Source organism: Octopus bimaculoides, chromosome 23, assembly GCF_001194135.2.
Source record: "Octopus bimaculoides isolate UCB-OBI-ISO-001 chromosome 23, ASM119413v2, whole genome shotgun sequence".
NCBI classification, from domain to species: domain Eukaryota; kingdom Metazoa; phylum Mollusca; class Cephalopoda; order Octopoda; family Octopodidae; genus Octopus; species Octopus bimaculoides.
Genome location: NC_069003.1, coordinates 11885100 through 11899255, shown reverse-complemented (window position 1 = coordinate 11899255; position 14156 = coordinate 11885100). Strand labels below are relative to the sequence as shown.

Sequence of the window (14156 nt, the reverse complement as noted above, 5' to 3'; positions counted from 1 at the left end):
TTAAGTTATGCGGACATAAACACAGCAAAACCCGGTTGTCGAGTGGTGTGAGGCGAACGACAAACACACGAGGGAATTATTTCGGTTTCTGTCTACCAAATCCACTCACAAGGCTTTGGTCGGCCTGAGGCTATAGTAGAAGACACTTGCCTGAAGTGCCACGCAGTGGAACTGAACCCGAAATCAGGTACTACTAAAGCAGCACGGTCCCGAACGCGCAGTCGCGCGTCCGCGCTAGCTAGTCGTGAGTGGTTGATCCTAACCCTAAACACGTATTCATTTGCACACGCGGGTTAGAGATAGGGTTAGGGTTAGGTTTAGGGATAGGGTTAGGGTTAGGATCGACTGCGCGTTCGGGACCGTGCTGCTTTAGTAGTACCCCGAAATCATGAGGTTAGGGAAGCAAACTTCTTACTACATAGCCAAATCAACGACAGTGCGAAAATGTACAATAACAAATTCAAAACGATCTGATATCATCACCTACTCTTTCACACTTTGAATAATTAAATACTGGCTTGACTGAATGGAATACTGACTTCCATTGCATATATGCTAAAGGCTTTTTTAAACCAAATACACGCACACAAAAGGAAAATGACTTAAAAACAAGAGAAAACGGGTTTTAAAATCCAGGCGAATATTTTTTAAGCACTCTACAAGAATCAAACTCGGCCAACCAAATTGACCAGTGAAAATTCATTGTAATCCACGTAGTCCGTAAATTTACATTTCACTACCTGTCCAATTTGTAGATCCAGAGTTCATCAATACCGAATAAATTCATTGGTCAAAGGGTACAGTAGGAAAATATAAAAGAATGGAGAATTATACATTTCAAATCAGCTTACGCGAGCGACAAATCGAGAAATTAACAACATATCCTCCGCAAAGCTTTACCACATTGCTTGGAATAGAGAACATCTTTGCATGCATACATGCATGTATGTACGTACATATGTCATAAATACACTACAGTCAAATGGTTTGAAAATTTGCGAACACAAGGTCTTGTATTCGATCTCTCTGCAGACATCATTTTCAATAACCCTGAGCCGAGCCATAATTTCTGAGTGAATCACTTGTAAGACGGGACCTAGAAACCCGCCAGGTGAATTGTATTAAAAAAAACAGTATTGTAACAACACTGTATCTCGCTAAATCTACCTTAAAAATAACGTTAAAGGTACACACGTCTACAGAATGTTCAGCCACCAACACATTAATTCAATTGGAACCTTCATCATCTGACAACCGAGATCCAACGGGTCATTCGCAGCCGTCTGTCCTCAGTCAAGTTTCCAGATTATCCTCACAATTTCAGCTGGTTACACTTAAGACTGTTCAAATTTGGCTGGCCCCAAAAATCTAAGCTAAGAGCATTAAATATTTTGAGAGAAAGCAAGTGAAAGTGTACAACAAAATGGAGAAAATGTTACACAATTACAAAGAAAATAACAACAGGTGTCTTTCGACAAATAAAGATAAAACATACACACACACACACACATATATACCACGTATATATACATATACACATACATAAGCCGTAAAGCGAAGCAGTGATGGGAGATAAACTTTAGGTTACTTCAAATATGTTTGTGAGATATTTTAACTTCTACAGTGAAATTGCCTTTAGAAGTTAAAATATGAAATAAAAATATTTGATTTAACCTAGTTTGTTTGTACGTTTGTATATATGTATGTACGCACATACGTGTGTGTGTGTGTGTGTGTGTGTTACCTTTAGAACTCACATACAAGGTACAGGAAACATATATACTCCATTCTGCTTAAATAATGGAACTGCAAATACAATATCCTTACGTATCTCATGTCTGTTTTCATTCTTCCACTTCATTCTGTATTTCATATCTTCTCTATAATAACTATTGCTTAACCATTTTCTCGCACCGTCTCTTATGATGGAATATATAAAATATCCCGGAAACAGCTGTAAGGCTGAAAACTATTCACAGCCTTGGATTTTTTTTTATCTCGTTCTGCGCAGGAGTTGCTATATGGTAAGATATTTGTTTGCCAACCTCATGGTTCTGGGTTCAGTCTCAAAAGCTTTTGAGTGGTAGATGGCAACTGAAAGAAGACCGTCGTGTAGTAAGAAGCTTGTCTGTCCTTGTTCGTCTCCTCTTTGTAATGCCTTTATGGCAAATATTTATGAAATAAAGAAGCTTGCTTCCCAACCACATGGCTCTAGTTTCAGTCCCACCGCATGACACCTTGAGCAAGTGTCTTCTACTATAGTCTCGGACTGACCAAAGCCTTGTGAGTGGATTTGACAGACAGAACCTGAAAGAAACCTATCGTATATATGTATATTTATGTGTGTGTGTGTATTTGTACCCCACCATCGCTTGTCAACCGGTGTTGGTGTGTTTACGTCCTTGTAACTTAACGGTTCGGTAAAAGACCGATGGAATAAGCACTAAGCTTGCAAAGAATAAGTCCTGCGGTTGATTTGTTTACTTCCATGACTTAGCGGTATGGCAAGAATTCGATAGATAAGTACTAGGTTTTAAAGAAATAATTACAGGAGGGAGCGATTTGTTCGACTGAAACGCCCTCGATGGCAGTGCCCCAACATGGCCGCAGTGCAATGAATCAAGCGATAAAAGGTCCAAGGTAAAATATATGATGGTTTATATGTAATGAATAAGTGAAGGAAAGACAGGAAGTATGTGGAATTTATTCTAGGAGAGAACAAGCTGACATGTTAAATCCCTCTCCTGCCATATGTTTAACAATTTAATTCACAGAACTTCAGGATCAAAGAAGAGTTCACAAATTTTACACACCAGTAAACGACATGTTTGGAATTCCAATTGTGTTTGCACCTGTTGGCTTTTACTGCTTGTCAAATCTAGTTGACATATATTAACGAGTGCCTTGCGATTTATCAAACATAGATCGACCAGACCTTACAACTAACCAATTTGATACCGGCCTGCCTGAAACTGCTCCTCAACCACCAACATCTGGTTCTATGAGACAAATTTCCTGCTTATTTAAGTGATCTAAATTTAAATCTGCCATTAAAATTTCATGTTATGTTCCAAACACCAAACTATTTACTAAGTTCTTTATTATTTTCAAAATTTATTGAAACAAAGGTGGTGTATTTCAATAATGTTGTATAAATCCGTCAGTCTGCTCTGTGACTGATTTTGAGACCGTAGTTTCTTACAAATTTTCCGTGTTAAAGTGATCTAAAATAAAACTTTCCATCAAAATTTCGTCATCATCTATGTTCTAAACACCAGGGTAATAACGAAAAATTATTTTATTAAATCATTCATTGTTTTCAAAATTAACTGAAATAAAAGCAGTGTATTTTGATAGAAATATGGTAACAAAAGGATTAAAGACCAGGTTAACACGTCTTTCCGTATATCCTGTAAGTACATTTTCTATGCGCTTTTTTAAAGGATGGTTGTGTGAGATGAGGGAGATTTGGTTACATTAGCCAATCTAATATTCCCTTCTTCCTCGTTTAAAACGAAGGTATTTGATTTGAGGGAGATTTGGCTACATTAGCCAATCTAATATTCCTTTCTTCCTAGTTTAAAAGTATTTGATTTGAGGGAGATTTGGCAGCTATTTCTAGTAGGTCGAGCGACAATGTATCCAGTACATTAGCCAATTTAACCCACCTTGCTTAAGCCTTGAAGCTTAAGGAAAATTTTGACTGCTGTTTCTAGCAAGTCAAACGTAACGTCCACATATAGGCACCTTCGTTTGGCTCCAAGTCACAGTAATTGTATACGAAAAGAAAAAAAAATATTCATTTAACTAAGGTTGGCAATAAAATACTATTGCTGTGTATTTCAATGACCATTTCCTGTTTAGTTTCTATTATTTTCACTGTCACAGGTGACAAGGAAGGGGACGCGGATGGGGGCTACGACATTGTTGTTGGTTGGTTTTCGTTTGTTAGTTCGTATTTCTCTTTTCTTTCCCTCCCGTGGTATTTCTTTCATCTCAACCACTGTTGTGATTGAATGATTATTGAGGTCAAACTTCTGAAGCTATGATACCCTCAAGCCCACAACCTATGCAGGAAAGAGAACATTTTTATTGCCGAAAAACCTGAGTCACTCTTGTTATTTGTTCGCTCAGTGGATTGCAACCATGCCGGAGCACCGTCTAACAGGGTTAAGTCGGGATCTGTTAAAATTTTCTCAAATCACCAATACTGATTTAGTTTCGCATGCTGATAGCAAAAATGATGTCCATTTTCTGTAGGAATTAATAATTTCTACAATAGGCACGAAGCCTGAAATTTTGGCAGAAGGGGCCAGTCGATTACATCCACCCCAATGCTCAGCTGGTACTTTATTCTATCGACCCCGAAAGGATGAAAGGCAAAGTAGGCCTCGGTAGCATTTGAACTCAGAACGTAAAGACGAACGAAAAATACTGCGAAGCATTTTGTCCGGCACGGTAACAATTCTGCCAACTCACCGACTTTCTTTTGAAATTAAAAATAAAAATGTTACAAGCCTCTACAATTATATAATTTTAGCCAATCAGAAGCGTCCATTGCTGACATACCGAAAGTTGTAAGTGTCCGTTTCCAAGGGAACAGCCTTAATATTATGTGACAAGACGTATATGCATGTAAGTTTGTGTGTGCCTGTGTTGGCATGTTTTGCTTACATTCCATCCTTTCACACCAGTTATATAATGTGGTTAAAGCAATCGAAGCAATTACTGGACCACCAATCTATAATGGGTTGTAATACGTCATAGTACTAGTGATTCCTTTCTTTTATATCAATTTCGAGAGATTCCATCCTTCAATACCAGTTATATAATGAGGGTTATTCAAGTAACATTCTACCTTTGTTATACATTCTTGCTTGCTTCATACTCTTGCTTGATGGGGCTGAAATCATCTCAGGTTAGTGGTGCCAGAGGCTTCATGCATAGAGCTGACGAGGTCCACCAGTGCTCCCCATTGCTGGCGGTCCCATGCCAGCCTCTCTGTCCTCCAAGATGATGTTGAGCCTCTGGAGATCTTCCTAAATTATGCCCAGCCATTTGACGCAGGGTCAGCTACAGGGCCTCTCCAGCCTGTAGTTATTTCATTGAATGAGAGTAAGGCCCTGGTAGGATGATCTAGTGGCAGATAGAAGACATGTCCATACCAGCACATGCGACGGATAGCTATGAGGTGGGAGGCTGCTGACTGATGCAAGCACACACGCAGTTGTTCGTTGGAAACATGATGGCACCATTTGATGTTGTCATTGATTCTCAGGGCTCCGCCATTGAAACCATCAATCTACTTTGCCAGGGTTTTTGTGATCAATGACATGGTTGAAGTGGTCAGGGACAGCCACAGTGGCCTGTCGGGCCCCGCTGATGACGGGGAACCAGTCAGAGTCCTTCCTGTTCACCCACACACAGCTCTCAGTTCTGTTCTGGAGCCATTGGAACAGGGTGATGATCTAAGGAGACATGCTGACAAACTTGAGAATTTTCCAGAGGGATGCATGGTCAACCATGTTGAATGCCACCTTGAGGTCAACAAAGGTGGTAATCTATGTGGTACTCCAAGATCTTTCAATACTGAGATGAAAGGCAAAAATATGGTCAGCAGTAGATCAATTCGGCATGCAACCAGCTTGTTGTGGGCAACATCTGCTTTTGATGGCAGGAGAAGAGCTTGGCTGAGAAGGATCCTGATGAAGAGCTTGCTCGGGATGGAGAGGAGGGTGATGCCCATGTGGTTACTGCAGACAAGTTTGTTTTCCCTCCATTTCCAGAAGGGGAAAATGATTCCCAGGTTGTCATTTGGGAACTGCTCTGAAACCCATACATGGTTGATGATGCGAACCACTTCAACATCTCTGCAGTGATAGTGCAAATTTTAAGAGCTTTATGGATGTTGAGCTTCTTCAGGGCAGAACTAACTTCAGTGGGGGTGACAGGATCAAGTCTGCAAGTGTTGTTGGTTGAAGCTGTGTCTGCAGTATGATTAGGCTGGGATTGATTGGGTCAGGTGGGTGAGGATAAAGGCTGAAGTGTTCAAGGCAGGTAGTTTCTGTGGTGATGACGCTGCCATTGTTATCCTTCACCAGAGCTGTCTTGAACTGGGGACTGGCATGGGCTCTGTGGAGTATGTTGAACACCTGACTGATGTCGTCGTTCCTTGTTGCTACCTCCAGGCACTCGCCTTCTACCCAGAACTTCTGGTCATCTGTGATGGCCTTGATGTGCATCTGGTTGAGCTAGCAGTGCTCATTCATATCAACTGATTATCTGCAGTGAAATCCAAGGACACTTGGAAAGAGATCTTAAGTTTACTAAAACATCACGTGCGGTATGGTTGATGTTCAATTTAAAGAGCTTGCGACTGTCAATCTCATCTTCAGCCAGGGCAGTAAAGTGATTGGTGATAGAGTACACGAATATAGAGGCAACGTTGGGATCATGGAGACAGGATGAGTCAGTGTGGAGTTGGTACTTGGTAGCCAGGTTCAATTTGCAGCCAGCAATTGATGGTTTGTATTGCCGATATGACACCAACCAGAAGAAACTGGACTTCCCAACAGTGGAATGGAACCCTGCAAGCCCTTGACTGACGATAAATCAACTTATTATATTTTCACTCAGTTTCAACAATTGAAGATTGGACCATGTGACTAGGTATCCCATGAATTTTTGAAAATATTAAATTGTAATTTCTATGGTATGTTTTCTTGGAGAACATCCAAATTTATTAAGTAGCTATTGGGTCATCCCATAAATGATGCGTTTTTTTTTTAAATATTTCTTTTATTTTCAAAATTAAGATAAACAAAGTTCTTTTTTAATCTAAATTATACTCTCCATTTTCTATAATGCTCTTCCATCTATCTGGTAGACTCACAAGGCCCCTCGTCCAAAATTCACTTGTCTGTGATGAAAAATTCTCCTCCAGTACTATTCTGACCTTGTCTACAGAATTCATAATCAGATGGGGCAATGTCCAGCAAATACGGTGGGTGGAGTATTGTTTCCCATTCAAATAGCTCCAGCCTTTGGAATGTCATTCCTTGCTGTATGTGGCCAAGCATTATCCTGATGGAAGAACACCTTCCATCTTGAAACCAAAGACGGTCGTTAATTTCTTCAAGCATAGGTGTCGATGAATGGTTGAATGACTAAATCCAAGCTTCTTTGCTAGTTCCTCAACAGTTACAATGGGATTTTGTTCCACTAGGGTTTGCAAGACATCCTTGTCAAGCTCTTCCAGGACGAGGCTCATCTTCTAGGCCGTAGTTTCCAGCTTGGAATTTCTGGAACCACCACTGACACTGGCCTGCACTTATTGTCCTATCTCCATATACTGCATTAATATGCCTCGCATTCTCCATTACATTGTTACCTTTATTGAACTCATAATGCCAAATATGCTCCTTTGTCACTTCCATTTTAGTTTTGAAAAAATAACTATTAAAATGGAACTGCACTCTTCAAAATTTGCACCAAAAATAAAAACAAAGGTAACATTACTACCTACTTTTATAGCAAGTTGTTGTATGTAGTTTATTCTTCCCCCTCTGACTTTTACTTCATGCAATTGAAAAAACTGCATTATTTATGGAATAACCCAATATATTTGTGATGTCATAATTTTGAAACTGAGGTGATAAATTACACAAATTAATAGTGACCATGGTATAGTAGTTACCTATTTCTTTTTCAGGTTCTTGGAAGGAAAACATTTTTCTAGGCAATATTTTAAATATTTATGAAAAGCCTGTAACAGATGGTGAATTTTGCAGTGTCTTCAGACCTAACAAATCCCAAAACTTCCAGTCACAAGAAGTTGAGTTTTGGCACATTTGTAGTAGTTATGGAAATAAATAAATTATAAGATTTTAGTACATGACACCATTTCAATAAAATTTTAATAGTCTATTAAAAATGGCTGTAAATGGTGGAATTTTGGATCAGGACACCCACATAAGTTGGATTTTCTCCGTTTTGATGGGGACTTTTACAATTTTTGTTTATTTGCATCACAGTCTTGGAAATGATGGGGATAAGCTTTTTAGGAAGAAAACTTTTGGGACATTCATGATTTTTATTGGTGGAATTTGACCAATATTTCTTAAAGAAAAATAAAATTTACATGTACAAGCATATCCACTAGGTTTGCCTAAAGGCTCTCCGCATGTTAAAACAGCAAGAAGGAATAAACAACATTCTCAATACAACAATTTCATGCTAAGTTTGGGCTCAAGAAGACTCATTAAACTCAACTTAGTGCATTGTTTTGTAGAAATATATTTTTACTTAGTAATTAGTTTGCCCATTTCCTGAAATCCTAGCTCAAACTCAATATTTGAAGCCTTGGATTTGTGTTCTGTTCGACCTCTTGCCATGTGCAAATATATCAGTTTAGCAAGTAGAGTCAGAAAACCACCCTTTTTAGTGACTTTGCACTTTTTCACCATGGAGTGGTCAGAACTATCAATGACTATATTGAATTCATGAGAATTTTTTTTTTTTCTTATAATATAAAATCTTGAAGAAAATATGCCCTTTTCTAAGTAAAAATTAACAAAATTTTAACTTTTATATTTCATAATGATCATCTGACCTATTCCCATTGATTTTTTTATATGAAAATAAATTGAAAACCTTCTGCATTATGACAATATCATTTCTAACACAACTAGAGTTACAGTGCTCAAGTGCAATGAACTAGAATGAAGGCTACTATTCAGCAGTCAAAAAAAAGAAAAAAAAAAGAAAAACAGGACAAATTTTGTAAATATTAGGGTTTTTGAGGGACCCTGACATGATATGTAACTGTCAGATTTTAATTAAAATTATATGAGAAGAAAGTTCACATCCAGAACTTTTCAAATGTTATATAATTTTCTTCAAAAATATTTATTTTGACATGAAAATGATAAAGCAAAAAGTGTGCTTTTGCAGGTTTGAACTGTGCTTGTCGCCATTGTACAGTGTTCTATAGTGATACCTAATGTGATACATCCTCAAGAGCAGAGGTTCTCAACCATTTTTTCTTGCCTATGAACCTCTTTGATTCCTATTTTACTCCACTGGACCTCCATAGCCATTCGATGTATATAAAAAATTCCTACTGTATTCTTATAGTTAAATATTATTAGGAATTGTATAAAGAAATTTTTAATATTTTGTGTATTGTAGAAGTATAAGTATTGCACATAAATTTTAACAACAAAATCTTATGTGGACCCCAGTTGAGAACCACTGCTCTAGAAGCAGAGATAATTTTAATAAATCAAGAATTTATGTTGTATGGTATTTAATATACATATATTATTGAGAGTATATTAATAGTTACGGCATAAAACTAGGTCAGAATGTTACTAAAAGTTTTGATTTGCACCAACTTTTGCACTTGCAATATTGACAATTTCTCAAACATGCTGGTCATAAGTGTTTAGCCCCTTTGAGATATATATATATATATGTTGTTGTTGGCACTCCGTCGCTTACAACGTCGAGGGTTCCAGTTGATCCGATCAACGGAACAGCCTGCTCGTGAAATTAGCGTGCAAGTGGCTGAGCACTCCACAGACACGTGTACCCTTAACGTAGCTCTCGTGGAGATTCAGCGTGACACACAGTGTGACAAGGCTGACCCTTTGAATTACAGGCACAACAGAAACAGGAAGTAAGAGTGAGAGAAAGTTGTGGTGAAAGAGTACAGCAGGGTTCACCACCATCCCCTGCCGGAGCCTCGTGGAGATTTAGGTGTTTTCACTCAATAAACACTCACAACGCCCGGTCTGGGAATCAAAACCACGAGTCGACTGCCCTAACCACTGGGCCATTGCGCCTCCATATATATATATATATATATATTGAACACACATACACAATATTTTCTCATCAATCCAGCTGGTGTTAAAACACCTGGGAACCATAGACAAGCAAGATAACTCGTTCCATGTTTATAGCAAGATATAAATTAACTTGACATTCCTACATATTTTTTAACTGTGTAACGTTATAGGCTGTAGAATAAATACTAACGCAGTAAAAAGGTTTTGTGACGTTGATACTGATGAAGAAGCTTGGGAGGACTGTTGAAAATTATCTTGAAACTGGTTAGAAGGAGTGGAATAACATTTCTGTAATTATACTGAAAGAGCTGCCGAGGCTTTCTACTTTGCTTTGTTATAATAACCAGAATAACATTTCTTTTTCAGATATATTTGCAAGTATTGTGAATGGTGTTAAATCAACCAAATCTTTATGTTGGCAGTACTTCAAAGTGAATGCTGACCGCAACCAAACTTTCGATATCGGTGCGTTTCACTGGTGGCAGGAGAAAGTTACACACATAAACTAATACACACATTAATGCATACCTGAAGCTTATCTCTGTCCCTGTGTGTATCAGTCGTCACAAAAATGTGTGTATGCTGACAGACACATACACCGTCACACACATATACTTGTCAGTCATTGGCCTAACATAGGTCACGAACACACTCATATAGAAAATGTGACGTCATTATCATTGTGGTGGTGATATAAAATGGCGTTTACAATAGGTGACTAAAAGAAAAATGACAATGTTAAATTTTTGTAATGCAAATATGGTGAATGAAAATATAGTTTAGTTGGTAGGCAAAGCCTACTGAATCTTTTGATACTCCATATGTCAAAATCGGCAACTCGGTTTTGGAATGCATAAGGAACATACACACACAAAAAATCTTTTATACATATAAGATATATATATATGTATAATTATATGCACACATATATACAGAATGAGACAATTAGGAAGACAGTGTGTTTGTATGTAGTTCTATATTTCTTCTACCATGTATTGAAATCTATTCACAATATTTGCATATACGTCATTATCACCTCGCTTCTTACCTGACAACTAAGTGCAGGAGAGTTACATTTTAAAGCAATATAATATATATTTGAAATGTAGCAGTTTTTCTGAACCAATACCAGTAATACGTGGAGTTTCAAAGTTACCATGGAGAATAAATAATAACAGAAGATTTCTAGATTGAGAGAGAGACCAGATTCTATTCCACACTACTCAAGCCAATACACACTTGCACACATACCACCCTTTCTCTTTCCTTCACTGTCAAACGAAATTTAACTTCTTCACATCTCATTGCAATTCAACAAATCAAAAACTCTTCTATAAATCCACTCATTAAGTAATTATTACCAACACACACACACCACCCCATTTTCCTTCATTTATCCTACACTGAACAAGAGATTTGATACTTTGTGCGTCCTAAATACCTCATGTAGCTTACATCCAACAGAACAATTCCTGCAAATGTTCTAAAAGACAGCACTAAAACACACACCCTAAAGTATATATTTACAGCTCTTGTCTACAATAACAGGGTGTTTACATGGTCACTTAACCTGCTCAAAATAGCAGCCAAATCTTCAGTGAACCACACACAACCATGTTTAAAAACAAATGGGTACATAAGATATGATTCTGGACAAAAATTTATATTTGGTACAATTGTCATAAATAAATTAAAACTACTTTCCTTCTTGAAAAACATCCCACAAGTAATTTAGCTGATACTGGGTTACACTTATTATTTGGAGAAATGTTTTTACTGATTTGGCGGTAGAAAGTAGCATCATAAAGTGTATGATAGAGAAAAGACAAAGAAGGGACACTACCTCACAGTGTTAAAAAAACAATATCTCACAAAGAATAAAAATGTGTCTTCTGTAGTTGAAATCTTCAATAATAAAAGAATACTAAAAACCGGATTTTGAAAGATATATTAAAATTTTTAAGAGTTTTCTAGATAGGGAAGACTTTTATAATTGCCTTCCTTTAGTAAAAATCACATACTCCAAACTAATCTAAAAGCAGCTTTTTTTTTATATAATGGAATAGATAGGCACAGGAGTTGCTGTGTGGTAAGTAGCTTGCTTACCAACCACATGGTTCTGGGTTCTGTCTCACTGCATGGCACCTTGGGAAAGTGTCTTCTACTATAGCCTTGGGCCGACCAAAGCCTTGTGGGGGGATTTGGTAGACGGAAACTGAAAGAAGCCCGTTGTATATATGTATATGTATATGTATGTGTGTATATGTTTGTGTGTCTGTGTTTGTCCCCCCAACTTCGCTTGACAACCGAGGCTGGTGTGTTTACGTCCCCGTAACTTAGCAGTTCGGCAAAAAGAGATCGATAGAATAAGTACCAGGCTTACAAAGAATAAGTCCTGGGGTCGATTTGCGCGACTAAAAGGCAGTGCTCCAGCATGGCCAGTCAAATGACTGAAACATCTGATAAAAAGAAAAGACATCATGATTGGAACATCTTTGTTCATTGGTCTGCTAAGAGAGGGATAAGCTAAAGTGAGCAAAACAGGAATTGACAGAGAAAAGAAACAGTCATGATTGATATATGAAACAACACAAGACTGGATTAAAAAATCTGACTGCCTGTAGGGCACTGCTCCACAACCGGTATGCCACAGCACACTGGTGTGCCATGAGACGATGCTAGGTGTGCTGCAGTGCAACCTGAATATAATTTTTTTTCCCTATACGTTTAGTTATGTTTTTACTTCATGTGTGCTGCAGAATTTTGAAAAGAATATAAGTGTACTTGCAAGTGAAAAAAAGGTTGCAGATCGTTGCTGTAGGGCAATCTTTTGAACTTTGTACATATAATATGGAGGGCAAAAATGAAACAAACTATGCTAAATTGAAGTGCAAGGTAAACAAATAATTGTTAATAATCAGCAATGAAATATAAGTGATAGATATAACAAAAATGATATAGTTTTAGTATGTCAGATAAAATTTTTAGTGGCAATTCTTCCAGCTCTTTACATGCCAAGTTCAAATTCCACCATGATTAACTTTGCCTGTTATCCTTCTCCAGGATCAATAAAATAAAATATCAATCAAATATCAATATAGGTGCAGGAGTGGCTGTGTGGTAAGTAGCTTGTTTACCAACCACATGGTTCTAGGTTCAGTCCCACTGCGTGGCACCTTGGGCAAATGTCTTCTACTATAGCCTCGGGCTGACCAAAGCCTTGTGAGTGAATTTGGTAGACGGAAACTGAAAGAAGCCAGTCGCATATATGGAGATACATGTATGTGTGCGTATAAGTTTGTGTCTGTGCTTGTCCCCCCGCCAGCATCGCTTGACAACCGATGCTGGTGTGTTTATGTTCCCATTACTTAGCGGTTCGGCAAAAGAGACCGATAGAATAAGTACTAGGCTTACAAAGAATAAGTCCTGGGGTCGAGTTGCTCGACTAAAGGCGGTGCTCCAGCACGGCCGCAATCAAATGACTGAAACAAGTAAAAGAGTAATCAAGTACTGGGGTTGATGTGATCAACTAACACTGTCCATAAAATTTCTAGCCTTGTATCAAAATTTGAAACAAGTGAAACATAATAATTATACTTGAAGGCACAATATGGTCAAACAGTTAAGAAGTTTGTGTTACAAACATGAGGCCCTAGATTTGATCCCACTGTAGGACTTCTTGGGTAAATTTTCTTTTTATTTATAGCCTCAGATCAACCAATAACTTGTGAGTGAAACTTGATAAACAGAAACTATGTAGAAGACCATCAAGTGGATTGTACCTGTAATTAAAAAAAAAACTACAGCTTTGTCACATAATGTCAAGCTAATTTTGCCTGAGAATTACCTGAAGGGTTTATGTTTTGGAATACTCACCCACCTCACAAATTAACCTCAAGAGTATACTACTTTTACTTGTTTCAGTCATTTGACTGTAGCCATGCTGGAGCACTACCTTTAGTCGAACGAATCAACCCCAGGTCTTATTTTTTGCAAACCTAGTACTTATTCTATCAGTGTCTTTTGCCAAACCGCTAAATTACGGGGACATAAACACACCAACATCAGTTGTCAAGTAATAGTGGGAGGGGCAAACACAGACACACAAACATACACACACATATATGTATATATATATATATATATATATATATATATATATATATACACACAAGCTTCTTTCAGTTCCTGCCTACCAAATCCACTCACAAGGCTTTGGTCAGCCCAAGGCTATAGTAGAAGACACTTGCCATGTAGTGGGACTGAACCTGGAACCATGTGGTGGTTGGGAAGCAAGCTTCTTAT

At 37.9% G+C, this 14156-nt stretch overlaps 1 protein-coding gene across 5 annotated transcripts in view; it reads right to left on the bottom strand.

The window, feature by feature from the left end:
* Nucleotides 1-14156, bottom strand: part of LOC106883691 (uncharacterized) — a 41605-nt gene that overhangs the window by 17360 nt on the left and 10089 nt on the right. The window contains exon 1 of one of the 5 annotated variants that reach the window (XM_052976004.1): nucleotides 1828-1937. The exons of the other annotated variants lie outside the window; for them this stretch is intronic. Coding sequence (XP_052831964.1) covers nucleotides 1828-1848 — 21 coding nt within the window. The 5' untranslated portion in view covers nucleotides 1849-1937. Of the gene's footprint in view, nucleotides 1-1827; nucleotides 1938-14156 lie in introns of those variants that run through there. 5 annotated transcript variants of the gene reach the window in all.